The sequence below is a fragment of the Ictalurus furcatus genome, chromosome 5, assembly GCF_023375685.1.
Source record: "Ictalurus furcatus strain D&B chromosome 5, Billie_1.0, whole genome shotgun sequence".
In the NCBI taxonomy this organism is placed as follows: domain Eukaryota; kingdom Metazoa; phylum Chordata; class Actinopteri; order Siluriformes; family Ictaluridae; genus Ictalurus; species Ictalurus furcatus.
Window position 1 is genome coordinate 30,839,720 of NC_071259.1, and position 19,301 is coordinate 30,859,020.

Here is a 19,301-nt window from a genome sequence, read left to right on the forward strand (position 1 = left end):
GAGAGTGTGCGTGTGTGTGTGTGTGCGCGCGTGCGCGTGTGTGTGAGTGTGGCTTCCTTCAGCGTTCATAATCCGCATTCGTTCAGACGAACTGCGCCATCTGGGGGTCAGAATAATCCCCTTCAAACCCAGCTGTGAACTCGGATATGACACGCACATCTGTGGAGCGTTAACTCTAGAATGACTCGCACTCTTTAAGGCGGGAGACTGAGGAAAAGGGTATAATAATAAAAAATTAAAAAAAATTTAAAAAATGGATGTAAGATAAACATCACACACAAACTTTCGCATTCTTTACTCGCATACTGTGCAAACGTCTTTTTTTTTGAATGTATACTTTGAATTTCCTCTTAGAACGTGTACTGCAAAATTATCGGCACCCCAAATCATCTCTCTGTTTGCAAAACTACGTTTGACTAAATACCACGGCAAAAGCAGATACGATAAACCAACGCCGAATGTCTTCGTCATCCGTCGTAGCGTGAACGAGATAGATACGGAGTAACGCGTGCTGTCGGAGAAGCGTTGAGGCGTCGCGTGTGCCATTCCTCAACGTTTTCCCAGTGATTACCGTTTCTCATTTATTAATGAACGACATCATGCTTGCTTTTTTTTTTTTTTTTTTTTTTAAACCGTTTATAGTTTCACGTTTAAATGTTGTGGAACATCCGAAACAAGTCAGTTCCTGTCCTCACTTCACGTGTATAGCAGCTATACACGAGCCTTCCTTCTCCGGTCTCTCTCTTTTTCAAATTTTTTACTCTCTATTGAAGTTAATAAGGGAAGAAGAAAAAAAAAAAAATTTACAAAAACACAGGTTGACGTGTCACAGAGAAACTGGAAAACTTACTGACTGTTCCAAAAGCGCTGACACTGGAGACTCCTTCCATAAAATGTTATCTAAACCTCCCCTAGCTAAATAAATAAATAAATAGATAAATAAATAAATAAAAGGCGTCACCATGTCGAACGATTATATTATTTTCTTTGTTAAATAACGTTGTTGTTTTTTAAATCTGATATGTATTAGTCTTAGAATTACAGGCAGGATTGTGGCGCGTCCAGCATGCGTACAGGTCTTCTGTAAATAAATGGTTACTATAGAAACGATATCGCATTTAAATAAGTGCATTAATATTAACCTGTCATTTACGTCCGAGCCAGAACTACCGTCGGAGCCGCTGCGATTAAAAAAAAATGAATCGATACTGTACGTTCTAACTCGAGAAGCAGCACTGTGGAATAACGTATATGTAAAAAGACATAACAATCAAGGCCTCGTTAGAAACGTTTCCCAAGCCTGGAGAATTTGGTAGGAAATTTGAGATCTACCTCCATAACGTTATGTTTGAAAGAAGGCCTTACGTCATGAAGAAACCCGTGACATGCAGCTCCTGAGCTTCACCGATCACTTGGCATCATGTGTTGACTTTCTTGGCCATGAACACCATCCAAAAACAAAATGGTGGCCGGATTATGGAGGTTTGGAGGATTAGTGATGCTTTTTGGGAAGGTTTCGTGAAGGTTCTGATCCAGGATTGGTGACAAAATGAATCCACTGAACCCCAGGATATTTTAACCCCAAACCTGTTTTCCAGAAGTACTTCAGTATCGGCATTACGTGCTTTTCAAATGTTCCTAAAAAGCACAACTGTAACGAACAGGTCCTTGGAGGACCCATGCACGGGACGCTTATATATATCGATATAAAAATCCGAAACGACGTCCGAGATAAAAGCTCAAAATGCAGCCAATGGACAAACCCCCAGAGCCAGAATGAAACCAGATAAAAGAGCAGTCCTGACCACAGCGGGCTAAACACAGACACGGAGATCGCGGAGTATGAGACTCGGAACATATCGAGCAAGACGTCGCGTTAACGAACGTTCACTGTGCTCTACGTAGTCTGCAAACGGGAAGTTGTGTTGTATAGAAGCGGTTAGCACTCAGGCGAGAGCGTCCTCTGCAGGCGTGGAGGTCTAACGTTTTCCTGATGAAGAGCGAATACAAAGGAAGGGAATGCGGTTGAGCGGTCCGCACGGAAGAAGGTCGAACGTTATTAAACCTTACAGATGCTCAGTTTGGTTTTGTTTTGTTTTGGGGTTTGTTTTTTTTCCACTCCAAATTATCAGCAAATTCACGCAGTATTGCTGGGAGGACCGATCGTCCGGAAACCGCTGTTTAAACAGAACTCGCCGAGTGTTTACCACGACGTTTGCTCATTTTCACCAAGGGTGCCAATAATTCTGGAGTTGACTGTATGTTGTATATTTCTATCACAGCCGTACAGTGCTTCCATCCCTTTGGCTCAGGCCCGAGATGTTTGTTATTTTTAAACCGTTTCAGTCGTTTAACTGGAAACAAAGTATAACAATCGGCGTATTGTGTCTTTGTGTTGTGATGATAATGATATAATTATTCTGGGCTTTTAAAGAGACACTACCGCATTGTTCCTTTGTTTCCATTTTCCTCTTTCGCAGATGGGCCCGAGTTTCAGGAGAGCTTTGTCACATCGGGAGTGTTCAACGTGACCGAACTGGTACAAGTGTCCAGAAGTAAGGAGCTTAAACATTATTCTCTCTTAATCTCCAAACAGAGCAGCATAACAACCCAAACACTTCATTTACACCCAGTTAATGGGTGGTTGGAGGTGGGGGGGGGGTTTGGGGGGAGTGTTGTTTATTTTTAAGTCTTGAGTACCTGTTGACTGGCAGGAGCCTACAGCCAATCACTAGAGAAAGAGTGAGGGTCTCGATGACATCATCAGGCTTAGAGAGTTTAGGCAGGAAAGAAGTCTGTGTGTCATGTATGTGGTAATGAAATGGAGTGTAAAACAGCCATGAGTGAGGAAAAGTAAAATGAGGACAGAAAAATCCTACAGTAAGGAAGTATTTCTACTTCATATCTACGCACGGCGAATGACGTGCATTTGAGTGTGTGTTAAACGTTTCGCTGGATATCGGTGCGTGTGTGTGTGTGTGAAAAGTCGTGTGAATTCCAGCACAGCTTATCCCATAGCGCCTTAAGATCTCCGAGAGCCACGTCACGATGTGTTTCCCAGCTGGGCCGGCCCTGTTTATCCACAGAGTCTCTGCACAGCTGGGACGTGTGTGTGTGTGTGTGTGTGTGTGTGTAGCCAGTGGACTGTGATGCAGCTCACATTACTGCAATGCTGCGCTCGGCCTCGAGGTGCTGTAACGGCCTGAAACGCTTCAACTCATTCCAGAGACACGCGTCTTCTCCACGCTGCCGCTCTCACACGTACACATGCTGTCACACTGAACACAGTCGCTTGCTGTTCCCACGAGATGCATATAATCAAAATTGACACCCCTCTCTGCAGAAGAGGCCAAGCCGGCCTGTCAAACACTACTCGTCTCAATTATGTGAAAATATTTTCAAATTTTTTACACTCTGGCTTAGTGGCAAGATTAGTTCGAATATGTTGGCGGTCAAAAACCTATAGTGAGTGGATAGAAAACAAGTGAGGTGAGTGAGTGAGTTTGTGAGAGATCAGTGAGAGATCAGTGAGTGAGTGAAAGAGTGAATGAATAAGTGAGGGGACAGAGTGAATGAGAGAGTGAGAGTGTGGGAGTGAATGAGTTCGTATCTGTGAGTGAGTGAGTATCTGTGTGAGTGAGTGTGTGTGTGAGTGGGTGAGAGAATGAGTGAGTATCTGTGTGAGTGAGTGAGTGTGTGAGAGTGAGTGAGTGAGTATCTGTGTGAGTGAGTGTGTTAGAGAGAGAGAGTGACTGGGTGAGTGAGAGAGTGTGTGAGTGAATGAGTTCGTATCTGTGAGTGAGTGAGTATCTGTGTGAGTGAGTGAGTGTGTGAGAGTGAGTGAGTGAGTATCTGTGTGAGTGAGTGTGTGTGTGAGTGGGTGAGAGAATGAGTGAGTATCTGTGTGAGTGAGTGAGTGTGTGAGAGTGAGTGAGTGAGTATCTGTGTGAGTGAGTGTGTTAGAGAGAGAGAGTGACTGGGTGAGTGAGAGAGTGTGTGAGTGAATGAGTTCGTATCTGTGAGTGAGTGAGTATCTGTGTGAGTGAGTGTGTGTGTGAGTGGGTGAGAGAATGAGTGAGTATCTGTGTGAGTGAGTGAGTGTGTGAGAGTGAGTGAGTGAGTGAGTGAGTATCTGTGTGAGTGAGTGTGTTAGAGAGAGAGAGTGACTGGGTGAGTGAGAGAGTGTGTGAGTGAATGAGTTCGTATCTGTGAGTGAGTGAGTATCTGTGTGAGTGAGTGTGTGAGAAAGTGAGTGAGAGAGTGAGTAACTGAGTGAGTATGTGAGTATCTGTGAGTGAATGAGTGAGTGTGAGTGGGTGAGAGAGTGAGTGAGTGAGTATCTGAATGAGTGAGTGTGTGAGAGAGTGAGTATCTGTGTGAGTGAGTGAGTGTGTGTGTGAGTGAGTGAGTGAATGAGTGAGTGTGTGTGAGTGAGTGAGAGAGTGAGTGTGTGTGAATGAGTGAGTGTGTGTGAATGAGTGTGTGTGTGTGAGTGAGTGTGTGTGTGTGAGTGAGTGAGAGTGAATGTGTGTGTGTGAGAGAGTGAGTGAAAGAGTGTGTGTGTGTGTGAGTGAGAGAGTGAGTGAAAGAGTGAGTGTGTGTGTGTGAGTGAGAGAGTGAGTGTGTGAGTGAGTGTGTGTGTGTGAGTGAAAGAGTGAGTGTGTGAGTGTGTGTGAGTGAATGAGTAAAAGAGTGAGTGTGTGAGTGAGTGAGTGAGTGTGTGAGTGAGAGAGTGAGTGTGTGTGTGTGTGTGTGTGTGAGTGAATGAGTAAGAGACTGAGTGAGTGTGTGTGTGTGTGTGTGTGTGTGTGTGTGTGTGTGTGAGTGATGGAGAATAAGTCAGTGAGTAATTAGGTTTGGAAAGCGTATTGCTCCTGACCTGCAGTGTGATAGTTGTATTGTGTTGGTGTATGAATGGTGATGGATGGAGGGTAAAATGAGACAGTAAAACATTCATTAAGCAGCTGTCAGCTCACTAAATAATGCAGCCTGATCTGATCACAGTCGTGTACCGTTCTCCCCATCACACACCCGTCAGCTGCTCCAATCTCCTGGACGTCATGTCTCTCTGTTTTAGAAAAGATGGAACTTGTGCTTTAAAAAAAAAATCAATCATCTTCATATATATATATATATAAAATCGGCTAATTAATGACACCTAGACCTGATATTTAGAAGTGTCTGTGCATGAAGCATCACTTTTCACACCCATCACATGATGTAGCGATGAAGTTGTGGCACGTTTAGGAATCCACCCAGGAGTCGGACTGACTGAAATCAAGGCCAAGCACGTGCTTAACTCGTACCTGATTGTACTGTATCTGGAGTGACTCTGACGTTTGTGCTGACTCTCAGAACCGTCGTTAATTATACAGACTACTGATTCTCATTATGTTCTCTTGGGAGGATTTAATCTGCATAACGAGTTTGTTTGTGTAATATGCGAATCTCCCAGTGAGGCCCTAGTGAAATAATCGAGACCAACTCAGGGGACATGTAAAGGAGAATGCTTCTGACAAACAATTTATTTATCGGTCGTTTCTAAACGGTCAGTGTTGAACTGATAGCCGTGGGACGCTCTCCGGTATTAAAGGGTCACACCCCTACGATAAGTATCCTGGGACTTGTAATGACCACAGAGAGTCAGGACCTCGGTTTAACGTCTCATCCGAAAGACGGTGCTGTTTTTACAGTATAGTGTCCCCGTCACTATACTGGGGCATTAGGACCCCCACAGACAACAGAGTGGACGCCCCCTGCTGGCCTCACTAATACCACTTCCAGCAGCAACCTTAGTTTTCTCCAGGAGGTTTCCCATAGAGGAGACTGTCCAGGCTCAACCCTGCTTAGCTTCAATGGGACACTAGGCGAGAGCTGTAGGGAGATATGGCTCTGGGAGATATGGCTAGCAGTTAGAATTTGTAAACGAAAGCAGAAAATCGGAGTGCTTTCAGCTGTAAATGATGTAGCTATATGAAGTGTTATTTATCTAGTATAATGTTTAGATCTTGAGGGAAATAAAGTAAAAGTGCACTCCAGATGGCTGCTGCCGCCACATCACAGGTCGAGGGTCCTCAGGTCGATCCTGAGCTCGGGTTTAGTGTCTATATGACGTTTCCAGTTTCCTCCAAATGTCTAAAAACATGCTGTTAGGTTGATTGACTGCTCTAGAGTGCCTGTAGGTGCGAATAAGTGTGTAAGTGTGGGTCCCATCCAGGGTGCATTCCCGATTCGCACGATCCCTCCAGCGTTCCTGGGATAAGCTCCGGATCTTGATGTTCCATGATCGGATAGATGAAAATAAACTATTAAGCCTTAAAGTTTTAAGATTATTAGCTCAAGTCCAGCACTGTTTCATATTAAATGTCCTCGGCTGTACCGTCTGTAGACCTTTAGTGTAGAGCAGCACAACGTCTCACCGCAGCCTCGTCCCCTAAGACTCTATCTAACCTATTAAACAGCCATGTATACTGCAGTACTGGGCTTCAGCGCTGTAAATCACAGCCCACCACTGGCCTTTACACTTGTGTACCATAGCCCTGCAATCGATCATGCTACAGTGCTGTTCATAATCCACAGTGGAACCAGAAAAAATATTCAGCACAGGTTAAAGTTCATCTGAAACAGCATGCCTTCAGTCACAGTGGCTATTTAATTGGCTGTTTTAGTGAATAGTAGGGAACACACACACACACACACACACTCACACACACACACACACTTCAAGACAGAGGATTATACATATGTAATGTATATATTGTATGCATGTAACTACAAATATGCAATAAGAATAACACTAACGTCTTTTTTCTGGTTTTCCTACATAATATGGACATTTTTGGTCCTGACAGTTCACAAAAACAAACCCATACACAAAAGTGTTTAAGCAAGGTGTCATGCCATAACTGTAATACAGATTATATGTAGTAATTAAGATTGGGGTCGATTATTTGATTTCTGACCAAAAAATTAATTAAATAAAATCAGGAGATTTGGGCTTGCCGCTATGTCCATATATGAATGTGGATTTCTTTGGGTTCAAGCAGGAAATCAGGAAAAAAAAAAAAAAAAAAAGTCATTAACATGTATATGTTTTTGTATTTTCACGGATGTTGTTAGTAATCTACCTAACCTGACAAGATTTCACTCATGTTAGCCGGCTAGCTAGGGTTAGGAGTGAAAATTAGGATGAATTAAGTGATATTCATTCATAAATATCTTCATTGCTAATCCTAAAGAGGCTGACTAACACGAGGCAACTCGACAAGACTGAGCAGATTTCTGAATAATATGTATAAATGGTCTTAAAGCGTTCCTGCTAATCCTGGCCAGCTAGCTAGCAAACCTCACATGATTTCTCAGAGATAATATACGCTTCACTGCTAGCTCCAGCTATCCGGCTAACATGAGCCAATCTGACAGAGTTTCTGAGGGGATTCATGAGAATATTTCTAAATATTTATAACGTTAGGGAGCTGCCTGGCTAACATGAGGTAACCTGACAGGGATTTTGCTAGCGCTGGCTGGCTAGCTAGCTAAAAGAATCTAACCTGATCGGATTCCTGAGAGGACCTTTAATAAATATTCAGAAACGTTATTTCGTTTTACTGCTAACGCAAGCTAGCTGGCTAAAGTAAGCTAACCTGACAGGATTTCTGTGAGGAATTTGAAGTATTTATAAATGTACGTAATCTTCACGGTAAAGCTAATTGAATATCTAAGACAAACAACCTGACAGGGTTTATGAAGTCATTTTGAATGCTTTCTGAGCGATGTGTTATTAACCTCTACGGAGCTAGCTGGCTAACACCTCGAGTGATGTCTTTATAAATGTTCTTGATCTTTGCTGCTAATGTTAGCTAGCTAGCTCACAAGAATCAAACTGACGGTATTTTTGAGAGGATTTTAAAGTCATTTTTATTCCTTTTTGGGATTTATTTTTGTTTACAGTTTTAAGGGATATTCATGTAAAGTTGTTGATCCTTCCTTTTAATGCTAGCTGGATAACAGAAAGCTAACTTGCCAGGATAAGAATGTAAACCTTGGTTCGTTAAGTGTTCTCTCTGGGTCTCGAAAGCAATAGTGTTTTACTGTGTATGTACATTTTAAAAAGTCAGATTTTAAACTGTGTCTATTTATTTTTATTTATTTATTTTTTTTTATCGTGTGTAGCGCCGGTGGTGACAGGAACAGGGCCGAACTTCTCTCTCGGGGAGCTGCAGGGACACCTGGCGTACGATCTGAACCCTACAGGCGTGACCATGAGGAGAACCCTACCCAGCACTTCCTCTAGCGGGTCAGTATACACACCCAGAGCTAAATAAACTGCCCCATGATGCTCCTGATTGTTTAATGCTAAGTAGGATGCCCATTTTGGTCTGAAAAATGCTATTGATACAACCGTAAAAAATGTATATAATCAATATTAAGTTGCCCAAGCTTCATTTTCTGAAAGCGTCTTGCTTGCATTTCTTTCTTAGCTATTTCTTTCTATTACCTCCAGATATGCCAGGTACTACACATTAAAGTTTGCTCAGCTTGAGTTTGTTGATGAAATTGATTTATCAATTGTGTCGAATTATCACTGAATTGATTTCCTCGTAGCTTGAACGTTTTAAAGCAGCTCCTGCAGTACTTCACGTGCCGTGAGCGTTTTTGTTCCAGTTATCGCACATAATCCATCGCAGCCTCCATATTCTGTTGATATTCCATATTGTAGCTCTATCTACGATAGCTATTAAACGGCTGCGTGCTAAAAATTCACAGGATTTCGTGATTTTTGCGATCGCAGAAATATGAACGCAAAATCAGGCAAACTCCACAATATTCGGAAGCGCTCGCAGTTTTTTCAGATTTTCCGCAGATTTTACCGCGGAGTTGGGGCGTGGCGCGTCACGTGACGTCGTCACGACTAGGGACGTGTGAGACTAGTCGACTAAACGGTACAGCTGCTACTAGCGGACACTGAAAACAACAGTCGATTAGACGGAAGAAAAATAATACTCAAGATTTCACCGTTCAAATTACTGCCATTTTTAATGCTTCATTTTAAAACCTTTTTTTTTTTTTTTTTTTTAATAACATTAAAATAAAACATTCGGGGGGGGGGGGGGGGGGGATGACAGATTTTTTTTTTTTTTTACGTTTTCAACATTTTTTTCAAAGTCTTCTGGGGGTTTCTTACTTGTAGACCAGTCTACTAGTCGGTTGCGAAACTTCCAGACTAGTCGTAGCGCGCATCCCTAATCCCGAAAGACAACTTCCTGCAATTTTAAGTTTTCCGCAAAATAAAGCACAAAAAATCTCAAAATTTTGAAGAAAAATAAAAAAATACTGCAGAAAAATAAAGCATTTGTGGCCACAGCAATCATTGGAAAAAAAAAAAAAAAAAAACTCTACAAAATCCTGTACGGACTGTTTATACTACAACGCTGATGAATGCTCGATTCTGATTGGTCAGAAGATGTTAATTAATTAAACAGCAGCTCTTGAGCACGGCCCCTAACCCTCCGGTGTTCTTCCATGTACTTGTATGTTTTCTTGCATGTGCCAAATGAATAAATGTAAATCTTTTTTGATTGATGCAGAGGGTTAGAGAAAGATCTATGCAGACACCAAGTGTGTGTGTGTGTGTGTGTGTGTGTGTGTGTTTGAGAACTCTGATGACAGCAGCCCTCTGGGCTTTGTGATTTATCTCTTCTCCTTCACTGTCCCTGCTAGCTTTGATGAATGCTCTTTTTTTTCTTTTTTCAATAAACACCCTGCCAAGTTCAAAGAAAGTAAACTTTTTGCCAAGCTGCAGCTATCCAGTAGCCGGCTTCCGTGTGTGAGTGTGTGAGTGTGTGAGTGTGTGCTGCTTACAGTCCATGTGTGTCGTTTGTACCGTGTGGTGAATTTGCATCGATCTGGGTCGACTAACACTCAGATCTGTTTTCTCGGCCCATCCTTGCTAATCCGTCTCTGTGTTTGTCTCGTCCAGGAGTAAGAGGCAGAAGTCCAGCTCTGTGGAGGGCGACATCGACACCAGCCCCGGGGGCGAATACTACACCTCACCCAACTCTCCCGCTAGCAGCTCCCGAAACTGGCAGGACGAGATGGAAGGAGGTTAGAGGCATATAATAAAGAGGATTTTTTTTTTTTGACCTCCAACAGATTTCACATGAGCGCTAGACATATACATATACATATACACTATACTCTTTACACTTGTCTGAAATGGATTCATGCCACACAAATGGCTAGTATACGACTGAGAAGTGTGAGAAGTGCTTGTTGAACATCTCATTCCAGATGTATTCCCCCTTCGCCGTTATAATACGCGCCACTCTTCCGGGAAGGCTTTCCACTAGATTTTAGGGCGTGGCTGTGGGGATTTGTGTTCATTCGGCTACAAGAGCGTTAGCGAGATCAGGTACTGATGTTGGGATGATGAGGAGGTCTGGGGTGCAGTCGGCGTTCCAATTCATCCCAAAGGTGTTCAGGTCAGGGTTGAGGTCAGGGCTCCGTGCAGGACACTCGAGTTCTTCCACCTTCTTCCAACCTTTAAAGTCCTGGACGAAGCTTGACCTCGGAGACTCGCGCCGCTGCTTGGCTGCTTTTATTGTGAATCGACTTTAAACTTACGAAAGTACGACAAATTATGTCCTACTTTAAATATGTATTTATTTGCCTTTATAAACACCAGTGGGGCATCATGGGTCTGATTCACAGCATGAAAATTCTTGATGTGTGTTTGTATGTGCGTGACTCTGTGTGTGTGTGTGTGTGTGTGAGAGAGAGAGAGCGAGAGAGACAGAAACTGCAGTGTAAGCAGAGCTGAAACACCTGGGCAGGGCAAACCTGGCTGCAGCGAAACTAGGTCACATGGTGGTTATATAAACCATACTGTGAGCTACTTTAGGAGCGTTTGTGTGTGTGTGTGTGTGTGTGTGTGCTGTCTTACATGTGGTTATAATGTAGTTGTGGTGGTTGTAACATAATGTTTGCTGTGTAATCAGAGTTGTGTTTAGGTTTTCGATGTTTGTGCCAGTGACTAAATGTAAAACCTGTTCCTGTGTTCAGTTCCCATCGGTGGAGTCGAGGCACAGTTTAAAAGTCTTTAAGCGGAATCGGTCGGGGTCGGATCGTCCGTGACGGCCTTGTTGTCGTAGTTCTTTACAAAAACACACACGTCTTGGTTTAAACTCTAGATCGGGGACGTCCAGCTTAGTGTCGACTTTAGATCTTTCTATTTGATTTGCTGGAAGGCGGAGCCGCGAATATGTTGACCTTCATTAGATATTGAGGCGAAATCGGTGTTTTCAGAATCGAGTTACATGCACGCGTTATTTAATAACAAAATTTCATGACTCTGGACTTAAGCACTATTCAGTTCACAAGTTCTGCGAGAGTTATGCAGCGTCGCGGCGTTTGCCTACAGACAAACGGAAGCGTTTCTTAATCATTCTGAACTTTAAAACACTATCCTTGCGAGATACCGGCTTGAGCGAGCGCGTACCCGCAATAGTTCACGCTGAAACGTACGCTTGGGCTTTAAATACACCCCAAAACACCATGGACTTCCATTTGAGGCCAATATTAAATATATGACTCGATTTAATTGCTAATTATAGAGTGCAAAGCCCTTAATGTTAATGAAAAGTGTTTTTTTGTGTGTGTGTGTGTGTGTGTGTGTGTGTGTGTGTGTGTGTTTTGTCTTTAATCTCAATCTGAGGACTGAAATATTTCCGGATAAAATGGTGAATTGACTTAAAGTTAGATGGTAAGTGTAACAGATGAGAGTTTGGTCAGCTTATCCTTCGATCTGTGGGCACGTTTTATGTAGAGGAGAGAAATATCGGCATTCTTTTTAAACTCGACGACTTAAAACAGTGAATTAAAGGTGTGATAAAAGCGGCTTCGTCCTGTTCAAATGACACGATTTCATTACCTCAGCGTAGCCGTGCGAAGAAGAGTTGTCGTAGTGAAATATATATAAATACCTTTTTTTTAAAAAAAAAAAAAAAAAAAAAAGCTAAATAATAGGCTATGCTGGATCAAGCGCTATTCTTAGCTAATCGTTTTGCTAATTTGTTAGCCAGCGTGGCAGAATTAATGAGTAAATCAGGGAGCTCATGGGGTGTTTGCCAGATTTAGAGCTGAGAGGCTTCTCACACCTCAGTGCCTGGACTTTTTCGTTAAAAACCCTGGGAGCGAGGTTCACAAGCCGTTATCAGAGTCGAGTCTGGGAATTAATTTTGTTACAGCAGTGAAAATCACACCCCACAGTTCATCATACTTATTACATTTATCGAGCTTTTAAAGTTAGCTTGTTCGAGTGTCCCTTGAATCGAACGGATTTAACCCAAAAACAATCAGTTGTCAGATTGGATCTAATGTGTTCTGACGTTGGAAGGTTCAGGAACAAGAAGCTGTATGGATCCAATAAAAATCCATAATATAATGCCTGGAGGGCATTCGTAAAAGGTATTTTACAGTTAAAGGTGCCCTTGGCTGCGAAAGGTGATTAGCATGCCTTTAGCGTTCAGACCTGCTCTGGAATCAGGACTCGACGAGACGTCCTGCACGAGAGCGGCCCCGCCCACCTCACTTCCTGTCTAGACAGCTCCGACGAGGTTTTCTTTAACGTGCCTCCTCCAAGGCTGATTGCTTTGGGACAAAGGGAGAGTGAGAGAAGAGAAGTAGAGCAGACCGAGCAGCAGCTGGACCTACACATGTCTGTCTGTTTAACTTTATAAACATCTGTGTTAGTATGCAGCATTCAGAATTCAGTAATAGTCTCAGGAAGTCACTGGAACTCATTTTAGAGAAGGCGTTTTTTTTTTTTGTTTTACACAGACGCATGAAATGTTCGCTGTGGAGCGTTTGCTTCTTTAGTTTAGTATCAGAGATGTAAGGCTAACAAGTCAGGAACGCCAGGTAACCCCGGGTAATAATATATCCCATCCAGATTGGTGTGTTGGTAAAGATCCCATTAGATCATATAGGGAAAGAGGTTTTGTGCTTTTTCTTCAACATAAAGAGTCCCCTGGGTATTTTGTGATCGCGGAAATAAACGCAGAAAATCAAGGAAACTCCGCAACATTCGCAGGAGCTTGGGATTTCCTCGGGCCGAGCTGAGACGTGTCATGTGACGTCGTCACGACGCGCATTCAGCCGAAGCCCGCTTCGATTCACGTACGTCGAACATGAGTACAGCTAAAAAGGTCTCGTTTACCAACAAACATCACCGCGAAAAACCGCAAAAAAACTATTTCGTGCGTAAGCGGTTTTAGTAACGTTATGGAGTTCCTCACACGTGTAACGACTACGTACATGGTATGAACACGGTAGGGCTGTAAACGTCTTTATGCAAGACCACACTCTAGTCTAGTCTATTACTCTAGTATTATTGGCTTTTGTACCGTATTAGGACTCGGTCTCGGTCCAGGGTATTGGTCTCGCCAAATATGTTCTTGGTCTTGTCTGAAAGTTTGTAAAAAAAAAAAAAATGATGTGTTCGCACGCACAGAGTTTGAGAAGAAGCGGTCCCTTCTTCAAGAACACAGTCTAATCATTGGCGCAATGCGTGAGTGAAGCCAACGAGATGACGTAAACGCTTGGTCTGGACAAGGATTTGATGGTTTTCGATGGTTTTCTGATCTCTTCTAGTCCTGGTCTTGGACTTCAGCCCGACAAGCGCTTATAATTGAGGTCAAAACCCATCAGCTTGCATTCAAATGAATTACCTGTAGAGTATGTATAGAGCAGTGCTCCCCAACCCTGTTCCAGGAGACCTTAAGAAGTTCTTGATCACCTAAAACAGGTGTGTTAGATTTTGGTTGGAGATGAAACCTGCAGGAAGGTCGATCTCAAGGAAGAGGATTGGTGACCACTGGTCTAGAGTATTTTATGTGATGACCATGCGTACGTTATAAAGACGCCGTCATCTCTCTGATTGATACGTGATATCCGATCCGAAATGATCATAATTACTATAGACGTCCTCCTGCAACGTAAATCTTATCCTGTCTGAATAGGACACGATAGATTCTACACCTAAATTTATTATGCAGATAACGTGCAAATGTGGACAAACCTTAATAGTGTATTTACGTGGCTATATTTTATATTCTACAGTTGGTGTCCTGTATGTTTTTGCATCCACTGCTGGTGCATCTTGCCTCCAGTCTCACACACTGCTGGAGGTCCACAGGGACACGCGATTATGCCTTACACACTGCGGTTCTCTGCAGCATCTTAAAAACTAGTGTGTTGGGTTATTTTTTTTGTTGTTGTCTCGTTTTTGCACACTGTGCCACCCTGTGGTCAGTACTAGTACTACATCTAGTGCTATTGGTCAGTGAAGCTGACCCCCCTCTTTCTCTCTCTCTCTCTCTCTCTCTCTCTCTCTCACCTTCATGGTGTGTCTGTCAGGTATCTCCCCGGTGAAGAAGACTGAGATGGATAGTCCATCTCCTCAGGAGAGTTCTCCACGCCTTGGCAGCTTCACACAACACCACAGACCTGTCATCGCGGTGCACAGCGGTGAGCATTGACACACACACACACACACACACACACACACACAAAAGGCAGTAAAATGTTACCAGCAGATCCCAGATGCATCTCAGAACATCTGTAGACAAGTGTCGCACCATCGGCTTTTGGTAGGTCCGTCATTCTACAGGAAATTAAACTCGATCTACTGGACAGGAGTGCACTTATTGAAGGGTTTAGGATGAAAGGGTTAAGGATCCACTTTAATTTCCTTCACGAGGAGTTCAGCTCGGAACACGTTAGGCGCCCTGAATACAGTGAGCGAAAAAGTACTTGCGCTTTTAACGTCACAGTTACAAAGGACCAAACTCCCACGTTAGCTAACGTTAGCTGCTCACTGCTGTTCACATGCTATTCCTCTAAGACCAGATCCACTGATTTTTACAATGTCCCTACGAAGGAAAATTGGGGGATTAAAGCTCACCTAGAACTCAGCACGACGCAAATGACCTGCTACGGGAAGGAAATGACGCTAATGCTAACTCCGCGTTCAGACCTTAGCGATAGCAATAGCAATAACTCGCTCATGTCACTTGCAGTGTCTGATTGCACTGATTGTGAGGAGTGAGGAGCTCAGGAAGCTCACCTGTCGCTTACTAGTGTGAGCATAGCGTAAGCCGCCGACATCCGCCCAATCAGGACACGACACGACATCTCTACTTTCATCATTTATCATCGACTATACCTTTTAAGAACGGTTCGAAAATGCAACAGGGATCCATTTGTGCATCCTTTTACTCTTACGTATACAAATGCACTTTGTGCCACTAACCTTGTATGGGTAGAGTAAGTGCTCACGTGTGTACCGAGCTGTATTGAGACTAATACACTGCTGCTGACAGCTTGTCTGGAACAGAAAGAGCAATTCGTGTGTGTGCGTGTGTGTGTGTGTGTGTGTGTGATATGAGCCGCTTTATTGCAGAGTCGAGAGCACCATGCAGGCAACACTGCTCTCTCTGACAAGTAATTGTCTCTGGGACAATGAGGCATAATCTGTAGTCTGGCAACGCTCCACTATCTGCACAAACGATGCTACAACAATTAGCACGGCTGTTCAAGTGAACCGGTGGAGCGTCCCCGCCATATGTCACCACGGAAAGTGTGTCAGCGCCGAAATCACAGCTGTCGCGGCGCGTTACGGAAATCCAGCGTCGCTGAAAACGGGTCGTTCCGGGAGGATTAGGGAGAATAAACATCTAGGAAACCCGACAACCGGGCCAAACAGATGAATTACGCAATCTAAAGTCTGGTAGATAATAAGCGTCGATAAGTATTTTCCTGCTACTTAAACGTTATTATTCTCTAATCAGCCAGTCATGTGGAAGCAGCACGACGCACACAATCATGCACGTACAGGTCACGAGCTTCGGTTAATAGCGGAGGAAACGTCCGGAGTTTTAGAAAGTGCTGATCTTCTGGGATTTGTACACAACAGTCTCTAGAGTTTATTTTAAATGGTCTGAAACACAAAACAAACAAAAAAACATGATCCAGCGAGCAGCAGTTCCAGATCAGCCTTGCTGATGAGAGATAGGTCAAAAGAGGATGGGCAGACCGGTGTGAGCGGACAGGAAGACTACGGGAACTGAAATAGCCACTCTTTACAGCCGTGGCGAGCTGAACAGCATCTCAGTACGCACTGCACGTAGAATCTAGAGGCAGATGGGCCGAAAACAGCAGGAGAGCACATCAGGTTCCGCTCGTGTCATCCGAGAACAGGTTCACAGGGTCTACAAAACTGGATAGATACATAGATAGATAAATAAATAAACATCGCTTGATCTTTTGATCGATATTTTTGACTGACATGACCAGGTCTGATCTGAACTGACCTTAGATTAACAGGAGTAGGTCTGTGTTTTCCTGCAGGTATCTCTCGGAGTCCGCACCCATCGTCATCGCTGCATTTTTCGACGACCCCCATCCTGCCCCAGCCCACCTCCACCTACTTTCCCCACACGGCCATTCGCTACCCGCCCCACCTCACATCACAAGACCCGCTCAAGGACCTGGTCACAATGGCCTGCGACCCGTCCAATCAACAGCCCAGCCCGGTAAGCCTGTAGCCCCGCCCACGGTCAAAAGTGAACCTAAGTAAGCAACCAGTGTTTTTCTGTTGTTGTTGTTGTTGTTGTTGTTGTTTTGTTTCGTTTTTCTTCACTGACCCACAATTTGGTTAATTGCAAGCTTGGAAATCATACTAGACCTTCACAGGGTGTAGAACAAGAACAGAGCACAATTCTGAGCCATCCATGTTGATTCATATTTATATTAATAACGACAGCATTCATGTACTTTTGTGCTATACATACTATTATATATATATATATATATATATATATATATATATATCTATATACTGAGCGGCCTGGTGTGTGTGGACACGTGTGTGTATGTGTGTGTGTGTGTGTGTGTGTGTGTGCGTGGGCAGGCATGTGCACGTATGTCAGCTAAACACTCATGGTGTCTTGCGCTGACTGTATTTAGTGTAACCTGAGTGTAAGTGACTCAACCACAGACATCTAGACGCGTACAGACCTGGAGGCTTCGATTTCCCTCCTCTTCGCCTCGCTCTTACCACAACCACACACACACACACACACACACACACACACACAAATCTAAGCACTTTTCTCTACCATTTAAAACCTCTCTGAATAAAAGTGCTGATCTGTCTATTAATACCTCAGCAATACTTGTTTAAGCCTCAGCAGTACCGTTTCTAATACATATAAATTCATCATCTGGTAAGAAATTTGGTCATGTAGGTTCAAAAAGTACTACCGTATCACCGTGGTGATGTACATCATGTTTTTATATATATATATATAACGTATAACTGTCATGTTTTGAAGAATATAACAACCAGTTTCCAAAAAAAATACCAGTAAAACAGTGGGAGTATCATGTGGCGCGACTTTGGTGTTTGTTTGGCGTAACCGGTTTTGAGCAATGGTGGCTCGGTGCTGCTCAGAAGGTCAAGGTTTCTGTTAGGCTCTTGAGCAAGGCCCTTAACCCTGTCTGCTCCGGGGGCACCGTAAAATGCCTGATCTATAAATAGTACTACACTGAAGCCGTCGTAACCTGTAGTAATGTTTTTACGCATAAAAGCAGTATGGGAATATGGGTATGACTCGATCTGGCCCGGGTTTTCTTCTTTCAGACGTCCACCTGTGACCAAGCGTTCGCTCGTACTGCGGGTTCGTAGCACTGCTGCTGAATTTCGAATAATTTCAGTCAGAGGGAGTCAGTGTCTTCAAAGCGCTCGCCTCCAGGGATAACCGACAGGGGAGAGAGAGAAAAAAAAAACCCCGAGTCAGAAAGATGTTTCATTATCTGGGAAGATGGAGAAATGAGGGCAAGAACGAGAGAGAGAGAGAGATCAGACAGAAAACTAGATCTGAGGGGAGAGAGAGGGATGAGAGGGAGGAATAGAGAGAACGAGGAAGTACGCATTTGAACCAGGAGATTCCTGTGTGTGCCCGGCAGCAGTGCTGACGCTGGCAGAATGAGAGAGAGAGAGAGAGAGGGAAGAAGGAGAGAGAGAGATTTGAGATTTGTCAGGCTTGGCCTGTCCTGCAGTCTCATTGAAATTCGCCCCACCGCAGTGCGACTGCAGCCAGCCAGTCACAAAGGACAGCAGCAGCGACCCACAATGTCGCTGACTCACACACCAAACTGTTGTTGTGCAGCAGAGTGAGAGCGCAGTCCTGAGGATGGATGGATGGATGCAGACAGTTAGAGAGAGAGAGAGAGAGAGGGAGAGAGAGAGCGACGGATAAGCGGCTGTCTGCCAGAACATCCGCCTAGAACATTACCCCATCTCTCATATATCTGCTGACAGAGAGAGAAAGAGCGACGGAGGGGGCGTGGGAGGCGGAGCTAGACGTGTATCTTAAATCCCAGGAAGAAAGCAAAGTCGAGAGAAATAAACAAGTTTGTAAACACGTTTTCCAAAGCCAGAATTAAAAAAAATTTGTCAGTATTGGAGTTGTCGTAGCTGTTACGCTCGTCATTTTATTCTTAAGGAAAAACATTTTTTTCAAGAATTCACGGACTTTTTGAGATTTTTGAGAACTTCTTGAGAACTTTTTGAGAACTTCTTAAGAATTTTTTTTTTCTTACGAATTGCACTTAGGAACGTTTTTTTTTTTTTTCTCTACGAATCTATCTTCATTTTTTTTAAGATGAGTCTTCATTTCTTTCTTAAGAACGTTTTCATGAATCCGGTCCCTGGTGCATCGTGCTGCAATGTAAAAGCAAAAGCCGGGATTAGTATAAATACATTTTCAAATGGTGTGGTTAGGTGATATTAGCCGAGTGTGTAATAATACGAACGCTTATTTTATTTTATTTTTTTTTTTTTTTTTTACAAATTGTATATGTCTGCATGTATATGTATATCCGGTGATATAAAAGGGACTGGATAATAAACAATAGATGTGCATTAAAATGAGGATTGTGAGGTAATAAGCATGGAGAAGCACCTCGAGCAGCCTTACCTCCTCTGATACGAAGCCTAGGGGAAGGAACAGAGAGCAGGTGGGTGTCAGAAGAACCACGAGTACGTGCGGGTGAGTATGCGAGAAGGAGGCTAGAAATCTAGGGACAAACCATGAAAAAAAAAAAAAAAAGAAAAGTGTTATATGTTGTATGTAGAAATGAACAGGAGGGCGTTGTCGAGGGTTTTGATGATGATAGGGTGATGTGGTCTGATCCCATGGTCTGGTGTGGGTAAGAATCGATCGGCGGGAGGTGTTTAC

General features: G+C 43.4%; 1 protein-coding gene across 6 annotated transcripts in view; it reads left to right on the forward strand.

The window, feature by feature from the left end:
• The window catches only part of nfic (nuclear factor I/C), a 136,913-nt gene that overhangs the window by 96,249 nt on the left and 21,363 nt on the right, over nt 1-19,301 (forward strand). For 4 of the 6 annotated variants that reach the window (XM_053625775.1, XM_053625773.1, XM_053625771.1 and 1 more), the window contains exons 4-8: nt 2,481-2,555; nt 8,173-8,296; nt 9,980-10,104; nt 14,416-14,526; nt 16,390-16,592. In XM_053625775.1, coding sequence (XP_053481750.1) covers nt 2,481-2,555; nt 8,173-8,296; nt 9,980-10,104; nt 14,416-14,526; nt 16,390-16,592 — 638 coding nt within the window. The remainder of the gene's footprint in view (nt 1-2,480; nt 2,556-8,172; nt 8,297-9,979; nt 10,105-14,415; nt 14,527-16,389; nt 16,593-19,301) is intronic. The other 2 variants (XM_053625772.1, XM_053625774.1) reach the window with 2 other exon arrangements.